We start from the raw sequence: 22334 nt of genomic DNA on the forward strand, positions 1-22334 counted from the left end.
TAAAGCATATTCATTGCGAACGCAAAAGAAGAACGTTGGAAAAACAGAAGTAACACAGACGTGCCCATCAAAGGCGCATTGCCTTCCCCTGATTCCCCAACCTCTTAGAAAACTGGCCCAAAAGGCAAATCTCAGAGTACCTTGACATTTACAAAAAAAATTTTTTTTGATCAGTTTTACGTGCACATAGCCCCAAATCGATAAACTCTCCCCCATACCCTGCATTGAATAATAATAATAAACGTTTGCCCATTTAAAAAAGTCTGAAAAAGAAAAGTCTGTCTGTTGAAATTAACTTTATGAATGGGGCAGGCCGGGTTCACCGGGACAGAATAATCCACTGAGCCCGAATGAATCGGCCGGAGCTGGAGCCACATTTAAAGGGCCAGAGCGTGAATTCCCTCTCGCCCGTCCCCTCCGCCCCCAACCCCTGCCGGCCTCGCCCACCCTGCCCGCGGCCCCTCCGCCCTCCGCCGCCCTCCGCGGCGCCCCTTTCCGGTCAGTGGAGGGCGGAGGCGTGCGGGGGTGTGTGTGTTGAAGTCCTGGAGCGGGTTTGGGTTGCAGTTTCCCTGCGCTGGGGATCCTCTCCCCTCCTCACCAGCGCCAGGCTCCTCCCCCCTCGGCGCGGATGACACTAGAACCTCCTTAAGTTGCGTCGCGCCACAGCTGTCTGCGAACACTGAGCTGCCTGGCGCCGTCTTGATACTTTCAGAAAGAATGCATTCCCTGTAAAAAAAAAAAAAAAAAAAAAAAAAAAAAAAAAATACTGAGAGAGGGAGAGAGAGGAAAAGAGAGAGAGACGGAGAGCGCAAGGCAGAGCGAGCCACGCAATCCGACCGAGCAGGTCACACGCCTCCTGCTCCTCCTCTCTGCTCCTCGCTGCTCAGGTTGGTACTCGTCACTTTTTTTTTTTTTTTTTAAGTTTGATTTTCCCCCTTCACTTCGGAGGACTTTAAAATTTTTTAAAAATTCAACTTTCCTCTTTTGGAGGTTTTCTAGAGGCTGGAAAGAAGGTCCTGGGACCTGTGTCCCCGAGAGAGGGACTTGTCCTCCAAGTTGTAACCGCTCAGTCAGTCTCGGGCTCCCGCGAGCCGGGCTGCTGGGATGTCCCTGGAGTCTTGCTTCCTCTCCGGCTGCGTCCCCGCGCGCGTGTGCCTGTCCCGGGTGCGCCGGGCCTGGCGGGCGGGTCGAGGGGAGGTGGTGCCACCGCAGAAAGTCAGGTGCTACGGTACTTACGGGCTCATGCAGGTCTCCCTCTTCTCTCCCTTGCAGGTGACCCGAGGAGACAGCCTCTGAGGAACCCCGGTGCAGAGGAGCCTCATTTGCAGAACTGCAGCGTCCTCGCCCCGCTCTTTTACAATTTTGGTCCCCTTTTATCCTGCCGTACCTAGTTTTTGGATTTCCCCCCTTCTTCTCTTGCTACACTTCCCCTCAAAGAGTTTTTTAAAAACCCTCTCATTTGCTCACCTTTCCTTCCCAGCCTTCCCATTCCCCCACTGAAAACAAATCATTGAACCACCCCCGGCCCCCCGACGGCAGGAGCCCCCGACCTCCCAGGCCGACCGCCCTCCCTGTCCGCGCGCGGGTTCCGGGCTCGGCGAGAGGGCGCCAGCGCAGCCGAGGCCATGGAGGTGACGGCGGACCAGCCGCGCTGGGTGAGCCACCACCACCCCGCGGTCCTCAACGGGCAGCACCCGGACACGCACCACCCGGGCCTCGGCCACTCCTACATGGACCCGGCGCAGTACCCCCTGCCCGAGGAGGTGGATGTACTTTTTAACATCGACGGTCAAGGCAACCACGTTCCATCGTATTACGGAAACTCGGTCAGGGCCACGGTGCAGAGGTACCCTCCGACCCACCACGGTAAGTCCACCCGGGGTGCGGGGACCCCCGGCAGTCGCGCCCGCTCTCCGGGATCGGGGAGGCAGGGAGGGACCCGGGGGTGAAGAGACTAAGTGAAAGCCCCCATGTGTCGTTATTGATTCATTTACAAAAAAATCGGGGCCCGGAAATGGGCGAGGAAGCCGTCTCGATCGTCGTGAGAGTGTGTTTTTAAAAGGAGTCGCAGCAGGCAACTCTCCGTGGCTGGTGTCCTTAGGGTCTGGCGCTCACCTGGCGGGCGCCGAGCTGCAGCCCTCTGTCCCCGCGCGGCCGCAGTTTCGGGGGCCCAGGAAGTCCCAGGCGCGCGGCGCCAGGGCTCTGCCTCCGCGGCCGAGGTTCCCCGGGTTTGGCAGCCGGCGCCAGCCAGGCCCGGCTCGGACTCGGCTCTTGCAAAGGGCTTCGCCCTCCCTGTTCTCCTGCAGCTCCTTCTAGGGGGCCTCAACTTGTTTCTCCCGGCGCACTTTCAAAAAGGCCCGAGAGACGTATTTATTCACACCCCTGCCTTTGACCTTTCCCCATAGTTAGCGCATTTGATTTTTAGGTAGGTCTCCTACCTGGCTTCAGGAATGGAATTCTGGTGCTTGAAGGCGTTTGGGGGGAAAGACCACTGTCTTAAGTTGGAGAGATCTGGGGTTTCCTAGATTCCCGGCTGCACAGAAATTTCCTGCGTCTTTTCTTCCGGTTGCCTCATTCTCTGCAACTTTGCTTTACTCTCTCCTCCGGCCTACAGCAGTCCTATTGGGCTCCCATGTAGGACTTAGGATACATCAGGATTTCTTTTCTTAAGTAGGAGCGGTTCCAGTTACCTTTTATTTTCTTTCACCTTGAGAAGTTTAGGAGAGTTCTGAAATGTAAAAAAGAAACTCAGCCTTGTGTAGTTAGTGGAAATCAGCTCTAACGCTTTTCAGCTGTAAGTCTGTTCCTAAAGAAGAAATAGCAAAAATCGGGGTGAAGAAAACGTGAGGCTTTCTCCGTCCAGCCAGACCCGGGTCTGCCCTGGTGCCCCTGCTCGGAGCCCGCTTTGGCGCCGATGACATAGCCCCTCCGGCAGCAGGCGTCCTCTGTCCTGCTGTGGCCAGGCTTTAAACAATCGTTTCTGCGGATGGGGCGCTCTTTGCCCACGTTCTGTGTAGATCAGCAGTTAAGTGGAAATGCGGTAGATGCAGACTTAATAATATTATTTACTATAGTACTTCCTGCATAATATGAATCTTAACCCTTGGTGTTCAGAGAACCCTCCTTCCCCCCTCAACTCCCCTCCCCTTCCTCTCTCTTAAGATTTTAGTTTCAGTATTGTTCTTAATGGTTGAATAGAATGTCAAAAGCTGGGGCAGGTGCTGGATTAAAAGATCAATAATGTGTGCTTTTGCACTTGCAGTTTGAAGGTTCCCCTCTCAGAATGTGTGGACTTGTGTGAGTTATGGCTATCTTAAAATTGTGTATTTTTAAGTGAAGGCTAAATGTACTCTGCATATGAATCATCCTTGGTTTAAAATATACACATAACCTGGAATTTTGTATCTCAGAGGCTCAGGTGAAAATTCACATATCACATTGGTGGAGTCATGGCTTCTAGGGCAGATGGGGCTAATTTTACTTTCTTCTCCTATAGGATTTGGGAGGGTGAGAAAAGCAGAAAAAATTCCCACCCCAGAGCCCCGCCTTGGAAACTTTCTCCAACAGCCCGAGCAATGAAAATTTCCTTGCAAATTTCAGGCCTTTTGGAAGGAGCTTTGCCGATTCTTTGCAAGCGCTGCATTACTCTTGGAGCTAACCCTAAAATGTGCCCTGTCTTCTTTCCCTAGCCCTCTCCTTCCTGCATTCGGCACTGGAAGCTGGGCCTCTCTCCAGGGTCAGGAGTGTTCTCCTGGTGTTGAGCTGTTGTGTGGCCTGGTTTTATCCTTCAGGCCTCATCATTCACAGCCGACTCTCTTATCAGGCTGCCTGGGATTAAGTCTGGGATGGGGGACTCCAGGCCATTGAAGGAAACCAATAAATCAAGTCAGGTTCTGGAGAGGGACCTCAGGGAATGTGATTTAGACAGTGTATCTGGAGAGGCCAAACAAGCCAAGGGCCCATCTCCACTCCTTTGCAGCACCTCTGGGGGGTCAGGCACAGGCCCTCAATTCCACTGGATTTGGTGGGACATTCCTGTGGGGGAGAGGAGTGGACAGAGTCTGCCCCCTACCCTGGCCAGGTCCTCTGGGCACCACTCAGGTTAGAGACACTGGGACTGAGCTGGGTCCGGGTCTGTGCTTAGGCTTTTGCTGCCAGGGAGGCTGGGGGGTGAAGGGGAGACCCCCCAGGTGTGTCCCAGGGCCGGCTCTCACCGCCTTTCTCTCTCCTGCACTTGCCCGCGGGCCGCTGCAGGGAGCCAGGTGTGCCGCCCGCCTCTGCTGCACGGATCCCTGCCCTGGCTGGACGGTGGCAAAGCCCTGGGCAGCCACCACACCGCCTCGCCCTGGAACCTCAGCCCCTTCTCCAAGACGTCCATCCACCACGGCTCCCCTGGACCCCTGTCGGTCTACCCCCCGGCCTCATCCTCCTCCCTGTCGGGGGGCCACGCCAGCCCGCACCTCTTCACTTTCCCGCCCACCCCGCCGAAGGACGTCTCCCCGGACCCGTCGCTGTCCACCCCGGGCTCAGCCGGTTCGGCCCGCCAGGACGAGAAGGAGTGCCTCAAGTACCAGGTGCCGCTGCCCGACAGCATGAAGCTCGAGTCGTCGCACTCCCGCGGCAGCATGACCACCTTGGGAGCCGCCTCGTCGTCGGCCCACCACCCCATCACCACCTACCCGCCCTACGTGCCCGAATACAGCTCCGGACTCTTCCCCCCCAGCAGCCTGCTGGGGGGCTCCCCCACCGGCTTCGGGTGTAAGTCGAGGCCCAAGGCGCGATCCAGCACAGGTAGGAGCCACCTCTCCCCTGGGAGCCCTTCGCCCTCCTCCCACCTCCCTTCTGAATCCAGGGCAGGGCAAAGAGCAGCGGAGAGCACCCGCCAGGGAAGCTGGGGGTGTTCCAGCCCCTTCTGCAATTCGCTCTCTTCCCATCCTTCCAGCCCAGCCCGGGAAGAGCGAGGTGTGTCTTCCTATCTCGTTCCTGTCTTTGGAAACAGAGGGGAGGTGGGGTCTGATTTAAACCCCCCCCCCCCAATGAGCTGGGGAAGGAAAAAAGACAAACGAAAACAAAGCAGTGCCCACTCCCGCCTGTCGCAGGGCTCCTGCACTGTGCTGCTGACCTTCAGTCGGTTTCCAAGACCAAATGGAAGGCCGCGGGAATAAATCTTTAGTGTTTAATGCTAAAACGAAACCTCTTCAAACCTAAACAAACACAGGTCCCTCCTGTGACCCCTTTGGCCTCTGTCAGTCTTACTGTTCCTCTGCGCTCAGCTCAGAGGGGGCTGTGCAGTGAGGACAGCCCTTTCTATAGACATGTATAGGTAAAGTGTGAGTGTACATATATGTTCGGGGGGTGCGGGAACCTGGGTAAAGCAGCACACACTGTTTGCATGGAAAAGGGGGCTCTTGGCCTGACTACCGGGAGAAGGAGGTGGCTCTGCGTGGGGGAAGCAGAGCTGAATGAAAATCAAACGTCCCGCACGGCCCAGTAAGTTATCTGCACTGTCTTCTGGAGCTGTCTCGTGCGGCAGGGCAGGAAGCCGGTTCAGGACACATTCTTCCATTGATCTGAAGCCAGAGGAGGTAGAGAGGGCTGAGACAGACTCTGCAGGTGTGTGTCTCTGCTTCCCCCACGTATTCCCTTTCCAAAAAGCAAACCTCGTCTAGCAGCATGCTGCATGTTTATTCTATTGGTGTTGTCACCTGTATTAAAAAAAGCACTACCACCAACAACAAACAAAAAACCTGTAAAATACTTCTGCTTTAAAAAGAAAATAATGTATCACCAATTTTGTTTCTTTCTGAAGCAATTAAGTCAAACAGAGTTAGGGATTTTGTGAGATAAAATTTAACTGTAATTTTTAGGTGTGATTTTGTGAAAATTGTCATATCTCCTTAGGGGTATTTATTTCAGGGCAGGCATCTCTGGTCCACTGGAACTGTCAGGTCTCTGCCTTCTGTCCATCCGGATCCTATATAAAAGGCAATAGTGGAAATCCCTTGTCTTTTAAGGACGAGATGAGTGGTCTCAAAACGGAGGTCCCCAAATTCCGGTTTGAAAAACTTCAGAGGGAGGGCTCTAGGAGCCCAGTGACCATGAGATCAGTTTTCAGGGTTTTCTTTTCCAGGGTGACATTCACTCTGACTGCCTGAGCAGGACTGTCTCTATTTAGTTGATATGTTTTAGCTAATCCAATTATTTTCAGACTGCTGCACGCGACAGTTGCACTGTTTATCCCGAGCTAGGAGCTTTAATAGAGTCCGGATGCGGTTAGGCTGACAGAAAAACTCAGACCTGCATGTTCAGTGCATGAACGTAGGCAGGAGGGAGAGAGAGGTGGGCCGGCTGGTGGAGTCAGAAAGAAAGCTAGAGGCGGGGAGAGCAAGGAGGAAAGTGGCCCGGTGCCCTGGACAGGGCTGGGCTCGACAGTGGGGAGAGGTGGGGGTCCAGCCGGACGCAGGAAAACGGGCTGCAAGGCTGACTGTAAAGAGAGCAAACCTGTGCATTTGAGGTTGTAATGGGATTTTTTTTTTTTTAAAGTTCTCTTTTCTGATAGAGGTAGGGGGAAGATCGTGGTATCTGAGGCCGGTGTGGTGGTTTGTGTGGGGGGAGGGGATAGAGTGACTTTTCCAAAAGACTCTGGTTTCTTTGCCCTCATTTCCACGTTTGATTTCTTCTCTGTTGTGCACACTTTCTGCCTTCACCTTAATTTCTTCCTTTTTCTCTTTTCTCTCCTTAACTCTCTGAACATGGAAGGGAAAAAAAGAGTGATGGTTTCCCTAATTGGGAGCTAGGGGCACCTATCCACCTATTCTATTTTTTTTTGACGAGGCGGAGGGGAGGCCATTGAAATTTGGCTCTGCACTTCCTCCTCCTCATCCCTTTCTCACAGTCATGAAAACCAAGAACAGCACACCTGGTCAGCGAGGGAGCCGGGACTTTTGGGAGTGTGGAAGGGAAGTTTGTGCAGAGGGTGGCGGTGGTGGGAATTCTCGAGGAGGGGATTCTCTTGGTTTTAGTGGTTGCTTGCTTGCTTTCTTTTTAATAAACCTCTTCTTTGCAAATGCATTTGCTGAAGGAGGAGAAAGAGAAGAGAGGGTTGTCGGGGTTGTCGCTGCATTTTGGAGCAACGGTTGACGCTGTGGTTAGGGCACCCACTGCTTTCTTAACGCCCAGTGCTGGGCTATATCTTTGTAAACAAAAGACAAAGCCTTTTTACAAAGGGCCATTTCTTAGTTCTCCTGGCCTCCTTTTGCCTGTGGGCATCTCCCTCTACTTTCCTTTGAGCCATCTCCTGTCTCTCTCCCTACCCCTTTCGCACAGCCCAGAGTCAGGATTTCAGTCCCAGGTGCAAGGACGTTTGCAAATGGTTGTTGAAAGTCAAGAGGCCTCGCAGCTCTGTGGTTCTTGTCACCTAAGAGAGAGGTGTTTGCCTGAGCAGCTAACAGGCAGGGGCGAGGAGAGGGAAAGAAAGAAAGCAGGAGAGAGTCAGGGCCTGCTTTAGGAAAACTGGCTGTCTGCTGGAGTCACAGACCAGAGGCAACCATGAGAAAAGCAACAGAAAAGGCCACACAAGGCAATCACAAACTTGCAGAGTGAATCAAGACAGAAAATTGCTCTAGTGTGCAGAGCATCGCCAGAAAGGGAACCAGTCTAGCTTTCAAAGTCCCTCTGAAAAGGAAGCTGTCATCCTCCCTACTGCCTGACAAACTAAAGGAAATCAGACTGATCATGTCAGGCTGGGAGATGCCCCCTGCACCAGGGTGCCTAGGAGCAAGCCAGCCACCCACCCCTCCCCACAGCAGCCACTCCACCCAGAGCCCCAGCCTGGACAGGCCTGGTGCTGCGGTCCCCAGAAGGGGCTGACCCGGTGCCCACTTGTACAGGAAAGGCCAGGCCTGCGGCCTCCTGGCTTGGGCTGCCAGCACCTCCTCGCCCACTCGCCTTGAGCTCCTGCTTCACACCTCCCCCGTCCAGTCTGCCACATGCCTCAGGCTTTTGACCCTAAATGAAAGGTGTCTGGGTATGACTCAGTTTCTATGTATACTTGCAGGGGTTCTTGGGCCCAGAGAAGGCTCTCTGTAGACCCCAGGCTACGAACCCTTTTAGAATCTGGAGAAAAAATAAAATGTTCCTAACTCCTCAAAAAACTTTTTGGAAGAAGCAAAGTAGAAACTACTCAGCACCATCCCTGACTCTAATGGAAAAGGGAACCATTTTTCACTTGCAGAAGTCCTAACTTTCCCACAGAACTTGTCCCTGGAGAAGAACACAGGCCCTCAGGTGTGAACCCCCCTAGTTCCCTCATACTTGGTTTGGGGGGTTTCCAAAGGCCCCATAGGTCCCAGGGCTGCCAAGGCAGAATTCTCTTCCTTTTAGGGGAGTCAAAATTCCCAAGAAAACTTTGGGTTCTCTTCTCCACCCTCTTCCCATCTTCATGATAGGTTGGTGTTAATTGATAAATCTCCCCTAAAGCAAAACAGTCTTTAGGGTTCCTCTTCCTCCTCTGCCACACAGCAGTGTCCCAGCCCCTGGGCCTCTCCTCTCTGGGGGACTGACTTGAGCTGAGCAGTTCCCTCCTGCAGGGAGGGGGGCGGGGAATATCAGCTCCCTCCTGGATCTATGCACTGCTGGGGCCATCCTTCTGTCCCCCAAAAGCGGAGGAGGAGATTCTCTTAGAAAGCATCCTCCTCTCCCATCTCCTGCAGAGGCTGAAATCAGTTCACAAATTACTCCATGTCCTAAAATGGTAATTTAAGGGATTCTTCCAAGGAACGTTCTGGGGGTGGGCCTGGGTCACTCTGCCGTAGTCCCTGGAGTGAATGCCTCACATGACTCAAACAAACCCGGCTGGGCCGGTTTTTTGTTTATTTTGTTTGTTTGTGTTTTTGGAAAAAGAGAAACTGTAGGCAGGCCTCAGTTCATGAGCTGACCAAGACCTCTCCTCCCCCTTGGTTAACCTGCCTCTTCTCCTGATCTTGACCCATTCTTCATGCCGTCCCCCCCAACACGTCCCTGCCTAAAGTTTGCACTGCGTTTCTCTCCAGCAGCCCCTGGCCGGTCAGGCTGGGGTCATAGTTTAACTTCTGTCCCTGTAACAGTGGCTGGAAAGCTATGGAAATCCTTGGCGTTTTCTAGAGAGAAAAAAACATGGTGAGTGGAATAAGTGGATCCTGCTGGGTCTTAATCTGCTAATTTCCAGCCAGGGACCTGTACAGTTTTATTGGAAGTAAAATCTAAAGCACTAGCTACTCAAATCAATCAGCCAATTGATCAGTCTATACGTCTATTTATTATCTGTTTCTCTGTCTAGCCATGGATTAATCTTTCCTTTCCCCCATCCTGATCTTCATTATTTAATCAATCTGTATAGACAGACCTAGTGATGTTATAATGGGTCACCTTTGTTTTCCTTTCTTCCCTTTGAGGGAAATGAATGGAATGTTTTGCTTTTGCTACTATCCAGGGCTCAGAATTTTCTCAGGGAAGTATTTCAGGTTGAAATCTGCCTTCCTGCCTGGTTCTGCCTGATCTTCCCCATCAAGCCGGGCAGGCCAGGGACAAGCTTCTGTCACTCTTTATTCACCCGCTACTGCCTTGGCCGTGATGTGCGTGTGTTTGGGGGATGGTTGTGCCACACAGGACAGTGACACTTGTCAACTTTGTAGCACCTTAGGAGGAGGTGGGGGCAGAAATGTTCCCTGAAAGGAGAGGAAGAAAGAAAAAACTTTTCAGTTTTACTTTTCCAAATGCTGTCTGCTTTTCTGTGTGTTTTCCTTCCATAAGTGACTTATCTGTGACTTTGTTTCCAGAAGGCAGGGAGTGTGTGAACTGCGGGGCAACCTCGACCCCACTCTGGCGGCGAGATGGTACCGGCCACTACCTTTGCAACGCCTGCGGGCTCTACCACAAAATGAACGGACAGAACCGGCCCTTGATTAAGCCCAAGCGAAGGCTGGTGAGTTCCCCTTGGTCAGGACTGGCCCCACGCTTACCATTTGGCGTTTTTCATTTCCTCTCTTCAGGAAGGACAGCTTTCTGCAGGAAATTGGCAGGATAGCTCAAAACCATGTCAGCTTGCTTGGGACAGTTTCTTTTTTCTTATCTTTTTTTTTTTTTTTTTTTTTTTGTTGTTTTTTCGTGACCGGCACTCAGCCAGTAAGTGCACTGGTCATTCCTATATAGGATCCGAACCCGCGGCGGGAGCGGTGCCGCACTCCCAGCGCAGCACTCTACCGAGTGCGCCACGGGCTCGGCCCTTCTTATCTTTTTTCTAATTAGATATGTAAAGAGGCTTTTTTTCTTTTTCCCTTCTCCATGTTTCTTAAGTCACTTCTCCAACTTTTAAGAATGCTGCCCTCTTGGTGGTCAAATCTGAAATGTATTCCCTAATAGCATAACTGTGCTAACAGTGCCAGGACCCATGATTTAAAATGCCTTGATAGTCGCTGCTTCCCAGAGAAATTTAGTTCAAGGACGGAATGCTCCAGGAACCATCCAGAACATGTTCCTGAGGGAGCGGAAGGTAGGTTTTGAGGAGGGGATTGCAGACTCAGTGTCGTAGATGAATCTCTCGTGCTTATGCTTTAAGATGGATGGGCCAATTAACTGAATTTCAGGAGCAGCAGCCATTGAATCTAACACATGTTTTCTTCTTTCTGGTCTTAGAATTGAGGATTTCCCACAGGTGATTCCAGTGGGAAAAGTTTTGTGGGTCCTGTCTTGCCTTGGTCTCCTGCAGCATTTGGTCTTATTTTCTCTCTGAACTGCTATCAGTGGGATGATAGTCTCCCCATCACCCCCTCCTTTTTTCCCTTTTCTAAACTTCTTGATCATTAGGAATTCTTGAGAACACCTAGTACTGTCAAGCATTTAAAAAGAAACCTAGCAGGAGAGGTCCATCTGTAAGCTTGTCTTTGGAACCTGAGGCCAGACTGAATGGTAAACGTATGCCAGAGACAAATAAAAGCAAGCTTGGCAAATGCCAACTCTAACCACAGTCGAGAGATCAAAATGCTTTTTGTGGTGCCGACATCCACCAAACAGGGAGGAGGGGAATTTCCCCATGCAGAGTAATGGATGAAGTAGCATCCACCAAATCCTAAGGGGGCAGGAAAAAACACCTCTGTATTCTTTTTAAGGAATTATTTGTCTTCCCCATCAGATCGTAGTGCAGCTCATCACCTTTCACATCCTATTTAGAAGAAGGAAGGACTTTCTAGGGATGGAAGTCCCATGTGACTTTAATTTTTGGCAATCCTAGATCTCTAGGCTTTCTTCTTTCTGATCTTTGCCCTCTTCTCCAACTTTCTCAACCTCCCCCCATTTCTCCTCATGCAGCGTGGAGTTTTTTTTTCCTTTCTCTCATGTGCAAAGCTAACTTCCTAGGAAAAAGCTGCCGGATATCTGAGCACAGGAGATAACTCATAAACAACAACTCAGCTTCCCCAACCTAAACATCAAGATGTTTGAACGTATCAGAACAAGAAGTGCTTGAAAAAAAAAAAAAAAGAAAAATGGCTGGAGGTGTTAGCCCAGAATGAATATGATCACACCACAAAAGAATGTTCTGAATCACTCAGAACCTGGCCTTAGTTTTAAAAAAAAAAAAAAACAGCAAAAAACTTCTTGTTAAAATAAGTCATGGTACCATTATAGTTGTTGTTGTTTTTTGTAAGGTAAAGATAAAGAAGGAAAAAGAGAGGGCTGAAAAATTGTAAACTATGGGTGATGGATGAGCAAGAGTTTATTTGACACTTTCTTGGGGTTTCTTCTGTTTGTACAGATTGCAGAGGAGGGTTCTACTTCCATTTTATATAATGTTGTATTCCCTCACCTTTCACAGGAAATCTCCAGACCTCTGAGTAATAATTGCATTTAATTCTAGAGTTCATTGGCTGTCACATTTTAATCTGTCTTTTTCTTTCTTAATCATCTGCCCTGGGTGATTTGATAGTTTTAGTTCCGTGGAATTCATACACTACAGGGAGACACTCAGAACACATTCAGAATTTGTGTTTAAGTCCTTAGATATATCTGACTGCTGAACACCTAGATAGAACCTTTCATTTTCTTCTTTCCTACATTTCCTGTCCCTTCACCCTCGCTCCGTCTTTCCAGTTTGCTCTTTTTGTTTTCCACATTTGCAGATTCACTGAAGACCCATCATGGAGCTAGCTCTTCCAGGAGATGCATATCTGACACTGAATAAACTCATGCAGGAAACAGGAGAGATGACTGAAGGGAAGATCTGTAGATTTTTTTTTTCCTGGCATTGCCAGGATTTTCATATGTCACAACTAGCAAAACACTGAGCAGCTTGCATTATTGATATACTCTGCCTCCTGCTAGGGAACTGAACAGTGTGGCTTTTAGAAACTGACTCTATGTTAGTTCACATAAAGTCAGTAGGACTGGAGACATACTCTAAGCTTGCTTGTACTTATGTTACCATCCATATACTGCAAAGGGTTACACTGAACCTCGTCCTTTGGAGCACTGATTTTACCAGTTGGTATTATGTACTTGTGCTATACGTTCAAAATTGTTGAGATGGGAAATCTTGTGCCTGAATAGGTATTAGTCCACTATATCTGAATATGTCTTTTAAAGAAAAAACAAAAACAAAACAAAAGTATAGGAAGATGAATAATCACATATAACATAATTGTCAAAATCATTAAGCACCAGCTTTATGTAGCACTTTCTTCCCAAGAGTACAAAAGTGAAACAGTCATTTAAGTATTAAATTATCACGTTTCATAATGACAGGTGGGCATAGTCGTGTGGCATTAGAATTAGCACTCTTGACTGTGGTGGATTATTTTCAAAATGAACAGCAAAAAAAGTAGAACCTTCTCTATTATGACAGATAAGGGCTGTTTTTAATTTCTAGTTCCTTAGAACACAGAAAAGAATTACTTAAAAAAAAAGTTATAGTTCTGCTATTTAGAGCCCATAGGAACATATCTGTGGAACAATTTAGTGGCTTTGGAAGGAAAGGAGTCAGTCTGGTTAATTCAAAATTGCCACTGGGTTTTCTATTTCTGGCAGCTTCAAGTATTGGGCCCAACTTTTTGCTTGATAACACATTGATAGAAAAATGCACTAGGATCCCTATAGTTCTTGTTCCAGGTTCTTATAACCATACCAGAATTTTCTGGATCACAGATAAAGACTAACCAAATTCTTTCTCCTTCTCTTGACTTTTCTTTGGTAATATTTTTGAGTCCAAGAGTGGGAATAATTTTGCAGTTAAAATTTTCTTTGTCTGGCGGGAAGTGAGGAGAGAGAGAGGTGTATGTTAGAAGTGACCCAACTCCATTTTCTTTCAACAGTTTTTGAGTTTAATTTTTTAGAAAAATATGGACATTGCGCATAGTCACCTGATAAATTCAAGTGCCGCAAACAGTAAAATAAAAATCTCCCTTTTAAAGGGAATGAAGGCAGTGACAGAACTGGGGAATTAAAATTCAAGCTGAGGCTGACATTTGACCTGTGTGTTCTACTCGGTGGTCAGCAAATAGGAAATACCTAATTTCACGAAAATGAAATGAGACAAGGGCAGGGATGGGAGCCCAGGGTTCCTGTGAGATAGCAACATTCCTGTTCTTTCGAGTTTGTTCCATTAACTGACAGCCACCTAAAGGGAGTGAGGGTGGCTGTCCTGTGGGTGGCAAGTGTCCAAGTCTGAAGGTATGGGCTGTGTAAATTTAGAGCTGCTGCACATCGACAGGGTCTCGTGGGCTTAGGATGTCCTCTTCCTAGTTATGCTAGCCAGGAGTGTGTGCCATACACATGCACAGAGTTCCTCTCAGAGACCGTGTTTACTGCTCTGTTAGCTCTCTGTTCTCTTGCATTTCTTTATTTGGGATCTATGAAGTGCTCCTGATGCTTCGACTTGCTCTGCCTTTGCTCTTAGCATATCCTGATGGGCTATTTCGGGATTGGTATTATATTGAGGATTGATAGTCTATTGAGGATATTCTATTTGGGGATTGATACTGTATTGAGGATTGATATTCTATTTCGGGATTGATATTCTTTGGGAGTTGGGCTTAAAAAAGACTGCTCGTGTGCCTGGGCCTGGTAAATAAGTTGATTGAAAGCCCGGTACCAAAATTAGTGTAGCTAATTCAAAATTGCTACCCATAAAAACAAACCCTCTGGTGTATTTCGTGGAACGGGGGCAGGAGGATAATATTCTCAGGAAGGTGGCGCCGGCTTTCTGATCCTCCCGAATCCTGTCCCAGAGAGCCACAGCTTAAATTTTACACACGTTAGTGCAGTCCAATACACTCCTATCCAGTGGATTGGCTACATTTTTCTTCTGTAGGCAGCTTTTGGGGATCTTTATTACTTTCATGTGGGCCACTTGCTAGTTTTGATTTCAATGATAATTTCTTCCTTTTTTTTTTTTTTCCCCCTTAGACTGTCTCTGTAGCTACGACAACACATTTAACATTTGTTTTGATTTAACCTCTGTTCTCTCCTTACTCCCAGTCGGCAGCAAGGAGAGCTGGAACGTCCTGTGCAAACTGTCAGACCACCACCACCACTCTCTGGAGGAGAAATGCCAACGGAGACCCTGTCTGCAACGCCTGTGGGCTCTACTACAAGCTACACAATGTAAGTGGGACTGGGAGCAGCAATCATGGGGCTCCCTTCCTGAATGCAGATGCCCAGTAAGCAGCATCCCCCCCACCCTTTCAAGACCCTCTGCTTGACTTGAGCCACCCTCCTTGGGGCCTCCTTGAGGCCTCAGAGAATTGATGTAATAGGACCTAGTTTGGAAAACAACTTCATCCAGCGTAGCCTTGCTGAGACTAAAGGGGTTTAAAGACAGAACCACACGGCCCACTTAGTATGTATGGACCCCAGTCCATGCCATGCCGTGCAGCAATCCGATATGCTTGGTGGGCCTGTCTGGGTTTATAAGGAAACAAACCTTCCCCTCAGAAAACAGAAAAAGCCACCAGTTCTATTTTGATGGTTCCTTGCATTTAAAACTTTTTGCAAAAAGAAAAAGCAAGCGAGAGCAAGTGAGGGAGAAAGGTAAATAGAATTGTAATGCCTCGCACAGGAGTTCCTGAAACTAAGAAGACCGATTCAGTTATGGAGGGGTAAAAAGTCTTAGCTGAGCCTGTGCTATGAATTTTAAGTGGATTCTCTGTGCAAAAGACATGAAATGAAATGTCCGAGAGATTTCATCTGATATCTTTGTCCTAACCAGCTTTCCCATGCAGAGAACGCCTGGGGAAAGCACCTGGTGAGGTTATCATCCCAGGGCAGAGAAACGGTTTTTCCCTCCTTCTCAGTCATATTCACAGAATAATTGCCAGTCACCTAGGTATAGTTGTGTCATTTCTAATCTTTTAATTTGGGGTCTCCTCATTTGTAATATCTTCATCTTAAAATTTTTTTTCAGGTCCCCCCCCCCCCCAAATAACTGTGGCTGAGAGGCCATGACCCTAGTGAGGACTCAAGTTTACATGAATCCCAAAGAAAAAGTGGTCATTTCTCTTTCCCTGTTTTTTCTTTCCCTTTTTTCTCCTCATTATCTCTTTCTTATTTTCCTAAAGTTGCCAACCTGACTTTGGCTAAGTCTGGGACTGAACGGGAAAGAGGCAGCGGCTTTTGCTTGGGCCATTCTGGCTAAAGCTCCTCTTACCCAGGAATACCTGGGAATCAGGGAGGAAGCTTTTCTGGTTAGATTTTCGTGAGTCATAGAGAACTTCTCAGGGTGACCCCAGCACTCTACTCCTTTTTTGCCTTTTGGAAACAGGTTGCTGTGATTCCCAGAGACCCTATAAACTCATCTCCCTGCTCTGATGTCATCCTCTCTTGACCCGGTCCCTGTGCTGTGACTAGCAGTATTGAAACTAGAGTGTTATTCTTCAGATCCCAGGACTGTGGTGTATATACATTTATCAACAATTAAATCCAAGTCTGGTTTCCACTTTGGGGAATTTACTTGTTCATTTCAGTGGAGATAGAGATGTGTGATTAAAATCTGAATATTTGGGGCATTAGAATTTATTAGCTATCCAGTCATTGGCTTAGCTTGTGAAGTTATCTTTGGGCTGTAATTTATGGCTTTCAAAGAACTTTCATGTTACTTCATTACATTTGAGCCTCGAATAGTCCCAGGATGTAGACAGGGCAGAAATTATTTCTATTTCAGTTCTACTTGAAGAAATTATGACTCAGAAAAGTCAGTAACTTGGTGCAAGGTAATGTGGCTGGAACAGTAGAAGAGTCAGGACTGATTTCAGAGCATCAGGAGTCTTTCCTGGAAGGTCAGGAGTGGCTGGACTAAAAGGAGAAATGGTTGCTCAGAATACAACAAAATTGTGATGAATTGTGTGTGTGTGTATCTTTTTTTCCTATTTCCACGGAGATATAGGCAAATTAACTAGCTATACATTTTTTAAAACAGTTGGCTGTGATGAGATATGATCTCACTGTGTCCAATCTAAAAATGTATATTATATATATATTAGAATTTGCCCCCTATCCTATTCTTAATTTGCTCTGTCTTCATGGGTGGGCTGCAGGGACTGGGAGAGAGAAACTGCTTCATCTCCAAGAGTGGTTTTTCTCTCTTCTCTGGTTTAGTAGGAATTTGTATGAGGGGGCGATTTATGTGTATTTAACAATATGAGATAATAATCTATGAACATTTTCGTTATGTTGTGTTTTGTTTTGTTCTGCCCATCTAGATATCTATACGTGTGTGCCCTAAGTTTCTTCTTATCTGGGTGTTTAGATAACTGCCTGTCTCAGTATCAGCGGATCTGGGTGGTGCTGTGACTAGTTATCTGGGGTTGTGTGGCTATCTGTGTAACTAGATATTATATTTAGATATCTGGCTATGGATATCTAAAGAGCTGTGTATCTGGACATTATCTTGGGGAAGATTTGATGTGGGAGTAGATTCCTGTCATGTCTACAGCTGTCTCTTTGTCTTGATACTGACTTTAAGAAGGAACCCTGAGACATTCTTCTGGCAGTGACCTTTCTTGATTCGCATTGCCTTCTCAGCTCTGATGTGGGTCTGTGTCCCTCTTTTCAGGTGACCCCTGCCATCTTGGCTCTAGGAAGCTGTGTGTCTGTCTGCTGCTCTCACAGCTTGCTCTCTCTTGGCCATTTGGATTCTCTCTTCCTTAACAGTCATTTTCTAACTTGGGGAGCTCCCCTCCTGGAGCCAGGGGTGTGTCTTTCTCTACCTTTGAGAACCCAGATGGAAAGGGCTGTTTCCCCCAGGAAGTCAGAAGGGACAGGGACTCTGACATGCATTCCTTGAGTCTCTTTGCCACGTTTCCCTGGGAGCATGGCCAGACGTGCAGTTTGCTAATCGTGGCAGGTGTCTGCTGTTCAGGTAGATCTAAGTCTGAGTCTGTGTGGGCAGTAGCCTCTGTTTGCTTTGTAAAGTCCCCTTTCTTGATTCGGGGCCCCCAAAGCAAACGTATTTAAAAAGAGACAAATGAGGTTTATCAAGAAGAAAGAGATTGTGGGCTGTCTCAGAAACTGAAGTCTAGTGATCTTTAGAGCAGGACTTTGCCACTGTCTCTTTACCTAGCTCATTCTTGGTCTTTAACTTTTAGGATGGTGTGTGCTTGCTCCCCGAAAGTGGTTATTAAATTCTTGTTAATTGGTCATTTAGCTGTTTGTCTAGTTAGAAGCAGAGAGTTGGAACTAGGTAGAAGTAGCAACTTTCAATCATTGTATTTACTGTTGGAATGGTACAGGTGAGGGATTACCATTTGGAAAGGTATGTTTTATTAAAATATGACCCTTGAACATACACATTCCAGGGGAAGATTTTACAGCACCTGTCGTTGTTAAGAAGGCGGGCGGAGGACAGGCAACCAAAAATTACTTAGCAGAGCAGATAACTGCAGTTTTTCCAAGGCAGACAGACTTAAGCACCTGAAGACTGATTAGTTTGGCAGTGTTTTTACAGTCCCCAAACGGATTTTTCAGACAAGTAGACAAAACGGTATTTCCTTCTTGAATATTCCTCAGTAGCCTGTGCTCTTGAGAAATATTCTAAGGAAAATCTAAAGAAATAAGATGGGTTTTTCTATTTTAGTTACCAGAGGAAAACAATCATACTGAGAATGCAAATTTCCCTGAGTAAAAATTATTGATACAAATGAGCTTAATTAATAAGTTCTGCTTTGGGCATCTCACCTGTGGTCTCTTGGTCTCTGAAAGTGATAGAAGCTGCCAGTCAGACCCCCGGCCCCTCAGGCCTTGTGGGCAGTACTCGGGGTCCCTGGGAAGGAGGGGGCAGGAGAAGGTGGGAGGAAGGAGGGGTGGATTGAAACTGAAACAGATCCCTGACCTGGGGCCCGCGGCAGTGTGTGACAGCCTGTGCCATTTCAGAGGCGGCAAAAAAGTAAAAAAAAAAAAAAAATTGATCTTTGTTTAGATTAACAGACCCCTGACTATGAAGAAGGAAGGCATCCAGACCAGAAACCGAAAAATGTCTAGCAAATCCAAAAAATGCAAGAAGGTGCACGAGGCGCTGGAGGACTTCCCCAAGAGCAGCTCGTTCAACCCGGCCGCCCTGTCCAGACACATGACCTCCCTGAGCCACATCTCCCCCTTCAGCCACTCCAGCCACATGCTGACCACACCCACGCCGATGCACCCACCGTCCAGCCTCTCCTTTGGACCTCATCATCCTTCCAGCATGGTCACTGCCATGGGTTAGAACCTCGCCTGACGGGTACAGGGCTCCGCGCGTGAGTCCCGCCAACCCTTCTACTTGCGTTTTTGCAGGAGCAGTATCATGAAGCCTAAAGCTATGGATATATGTTTTTGAAGGCAGAAAGCAAAAATGATGTTTGCCACTTTTGCTGAGGAGCTCACTGTGGTGTCTGTGTTCCAACCACTGACTCTGGATCCCATTTGTGAATAAGCCATTCAGACTCATATTCCCTATTTAACAGGGTCTCTAGTGCTGTGAAAAAAAAATGCTGAACATTGCATATAACTTATATTGTAAGAAATACTGTACATTTGAGGAAGGGACATTATTGCATCTGGGTAGCTATAAGAAAGGCATGAAGGACGCCAAGAGTTTTAAGGAAAATGAGGGAAATAAAGTGTGGAGATTAAGAAGAAAATAGGTCTGATATCCAAATGGATGAATTGCCAGTTTTGTTTCCTTTCACTGGCCACAGTTGTTTGATGCATTAAAAGTTAAAAGAAAAAAAGAAAAAAAGAAAAAAAAGAAAAAAAAGAAAAAAGAAAAAAAAGTCATAGGCAAATCATTCATTCAAAGCTGTGGGTCTTTGCAAAGGAAATATCAGTTTCGGGCAGTCAGTGCTGACACTCACGATTGCCGTGGAGGGTTTCTGAGAGCCTTTTCCTGGGCCCACATGCTTTGTGAACAAGCCCTTGTAATTGTTGTTTGTATGTATAATTCAAAGCACCAAAATAAGAAAAGATGTAGATTTATTTCATCATATTATACAGACTGAATTGTTGTACAAATTTATTTACTGCTAGTGTTAAGAACTGCTTTTTTGTTTTGTTTTGTTTTAATATTTTCCTTCTCTCTCAATTTTTGGTTGAATAAACTAGATTATATTCAGTTGGCCTAAGGTGGTTGTGCTCTGGAGGGTTTATTTCACATTTTGTTTTTGGATGATATTTATTAAATAGCTTCTAAGGGTACAGCGGCATCTGTCTTCTTACTTCTCCCGCAGCCTGTGCTCTGAAGGTAGCAGTGTATGAGCTACTGACCTGCATGTCGGCGACCCTGGCCGGACAGGTCTCGGCCTGGGAGCAGCCTGGCTGCCTGTTATTCCTGTCCTGCTCTGTGTTAGTGATCACTGCCTTTAATACAGTCTGTTGGAATAATACTATACAACTGATGAAATAAAGTTGAAATATTTTAAAACAACAAAATCACGTTGTATCAAAGTGGTGGCCAAGCACTTCTAGAATGTGATAGCTCTAGCTAATTTAAGAACAAGGAGTTTACAATCAAAACCCAGACATGTTAAGTTATTCACTAGGAGACAGTGCTAACCCCAGATAGCACCCTCTATTGCTTTGGGAAGCTGGGGATATTTGGAGTTCTATATGCAGCCTGGAAGAATTTATCCTGGGTCTGGAGTAACTTCTGGGGTCCCCTAGCGAGCTGCAGGGTCTCTTCCTGCTTTCCTTGTGTACCTTGAATAGACAATCTTCTTGAAGGAAAAGAGGGAAGATTTCCTCCCTGAGATTCACAGGGGAAAACTGTAGCTGACCGATTCCCTGAGGTTCTCTTCGAGATGTAACCAGCTAGGCTGCTCTTGAGTTTCGTTTCAGTTTTGCTTTTCTACTGTTGAATTGAATTACACCACAGTGAAGGGTTTATTGGAATGTTTGCGAAACACGAAATAACCATTTTGTAACTTATGCTGTATAGTTTCCTTATATGCTGTTGACAGAATGTGTAACTATGGCACACATTTAAAAATCTCTGTTAATCGCCTCTCTGCTTTCTTAGCAAATATTTTAAACCCAAAGCTAAATGTTGAAATAAAGGAGTAGAGAATTACTGAGATGCAAATGGAGATCTCACTGGCTCCTAATTAATGACCTACCATTCAAATGTTCTTTCCAATTACTTTAGAAGCACCAAAGGAAATAGGCACCTATGGCCATATTAAACTTGGGAGATTTTATTGTATAGCTCCAGTGTCTCAGGATTTGCCACCTCTTTTCTTCATGAACAGACTCGAGTTAATGCCCTTTCACCTTAAGAACAAGGAGTTCAAATTCTTGGCATTCTTGGGGCAGGAAGCAGGGGCACACATAGAAAAATCTCAAACTCAGTACCTCAGCCACATTTCGTTTTAGGTGCGATAGCTATAATTCCATATATTTCATCCTGTTGCTTCTTCAGAGAAATGTCATTTCATCATTCTGTACATTGATCGAATCTTCTAAGATGTTTCTAGAAGATGCAAAACTTTAAATATATATAATATGTATATGAAGATGATTCAGTTTCTTCTTTAGAATGTCATCTTATGTTTTCATGGTTTCAATGGTTTTGTTCTTTTTTCTTCTTTTTAAAAAATATAAGATACAGTAGAAGAGCAGTACTAGAGAGGGTTTAATCTAGAAAACTGAGACAAGATTGTAGATCTAAAATATTGCTGCAATATTTTTAAGTAAGTTGTACCCCTAATTAACTTTCAATCTGTTTTGCCTCACTTTCGAAATAGTTGTATTAGCTCCTCTATAGGAGAATATCTGAGAAATACGTGTGGTTTTTTGGAGGGGAGGGCAATATATGTGGATTTGGATTATTTCTTTAAAACACTTTAAAAGCCAACATAATAGGAAAAAAAATACTCAGTGATTGAATAGGTTTGCTATTTATGAACTCATATATCTAACAGTAGAAGTTCAAAAAGTAAACATTTAAGTTTAAGTTCTTTTATACTACAAATATCTATTGAATGTCTAGGTTGGAGTTCACGTAAAACCACTTTTTTTTTTTTTTTCCATTTTTTAAAAAAACAGACCAGGAAATAGAGAAACCAAGACTGCAGTAATGTCATTCTTACTTTGTGACATTTACTTTGTCTTTCCCCTTCAAAATGAACTACATGAACTGTGGCGAGGTCCCAGACTGGGCCTCTGGGCTGGTCCCCAAGCAGACGAGTTATGATAGAACTGGGGATAACCCAAGACTGCCTTCTGAGGTCAAAGTCTTTTCTAAATCTTTCTAAGGTTAATTGTTTTTAAAGCTTACTCCTCGTCACAAGATTTCTTCTTAGTATTTCATCAGTCTAAAACTTTGTGGAGGGAGCCAATTCTTTCCAGGTATTGCACACCTGACTTGAGGTTAGTGAAACACCTGTTCACAAAATTCAAAGTCACAAACTCAAACGCAATCCGTAGCCTGCCTCTGATGTTTTCCTCACAATAGTAAACTGATCTGCATTTCAAAGATTTAAAGACATTATTACATCATTTCCTCTTTTGTCGCATTCTCTTGTCCATGTCCTCAACCCCAAGTCCACCGCATATTCTAGAGCCATTTTGGGGATCCTTCCTGGACACAGGCCATTGATGACTGCTCTGCAATTTCCAAGCTAAGGGGAGATGAAAAGGGTAAAAGGAAATAGTTAAATGATGACATATAATGTTATCCACAGAACAAAGATTTTAGCCATTATCCACATCAGCTGAGCACCAGGCCAACCTCTCTGCTGCACTTCTAAATGAAGTGAACTTCTGAAAAACATTTTCATTTTTGCTTATACCATCTAGCTCAAGCAATGCGAATCCACCCTCCAATTTGACTTGTCCACACC

At 46.4% G+C, this 22334-nt stretch overlaps 1 protein-coding gene across 1 annotated transcript; it reads left to right on the forward strand.

Annotated features, from left to right (window-relative positions):
• The first annotated feature begins 778 nt into the window (after positions 1–778).
• On the forward strand, positions 779–19199 carry GATA3 (GATA binding protein 3). Its single transcript, XM_063100416.1, has 6 exons — positions 779–887; positions 1273–1866; positions 4255–4791; positions 9816–9961; positions 14506–14631; positions 18440–19199. The coding sequence occupies exons 2-6, from the start codon at positions 1626–1628 to the stop codon at positions 18722–18724; spliced, it is 1335 nt and encodes a 444-aa protein (XP_062956486.1). The 5' UTR covers positions 779–887; positions 1273–1625; the 3' UTR covers positions 18725–19199.
• Positions 19200–22334: the final 3135 nt, after the last annotated feature.

Source organism: Cynocephalus volans, chromosome 6, assembly GCF_027409185.1.
Source record: "Cynocephalus volans isolate mCynVol1 chromosome 6, mCynVol1.pri, whole genome shotgun sequence".
Lineage (NCBI taxonomy): Eukaryota > Metazoa > Chordata > Mammalia > Dermoptera > Cynocephalidae > Cynocephalus > Cynocephalus volans.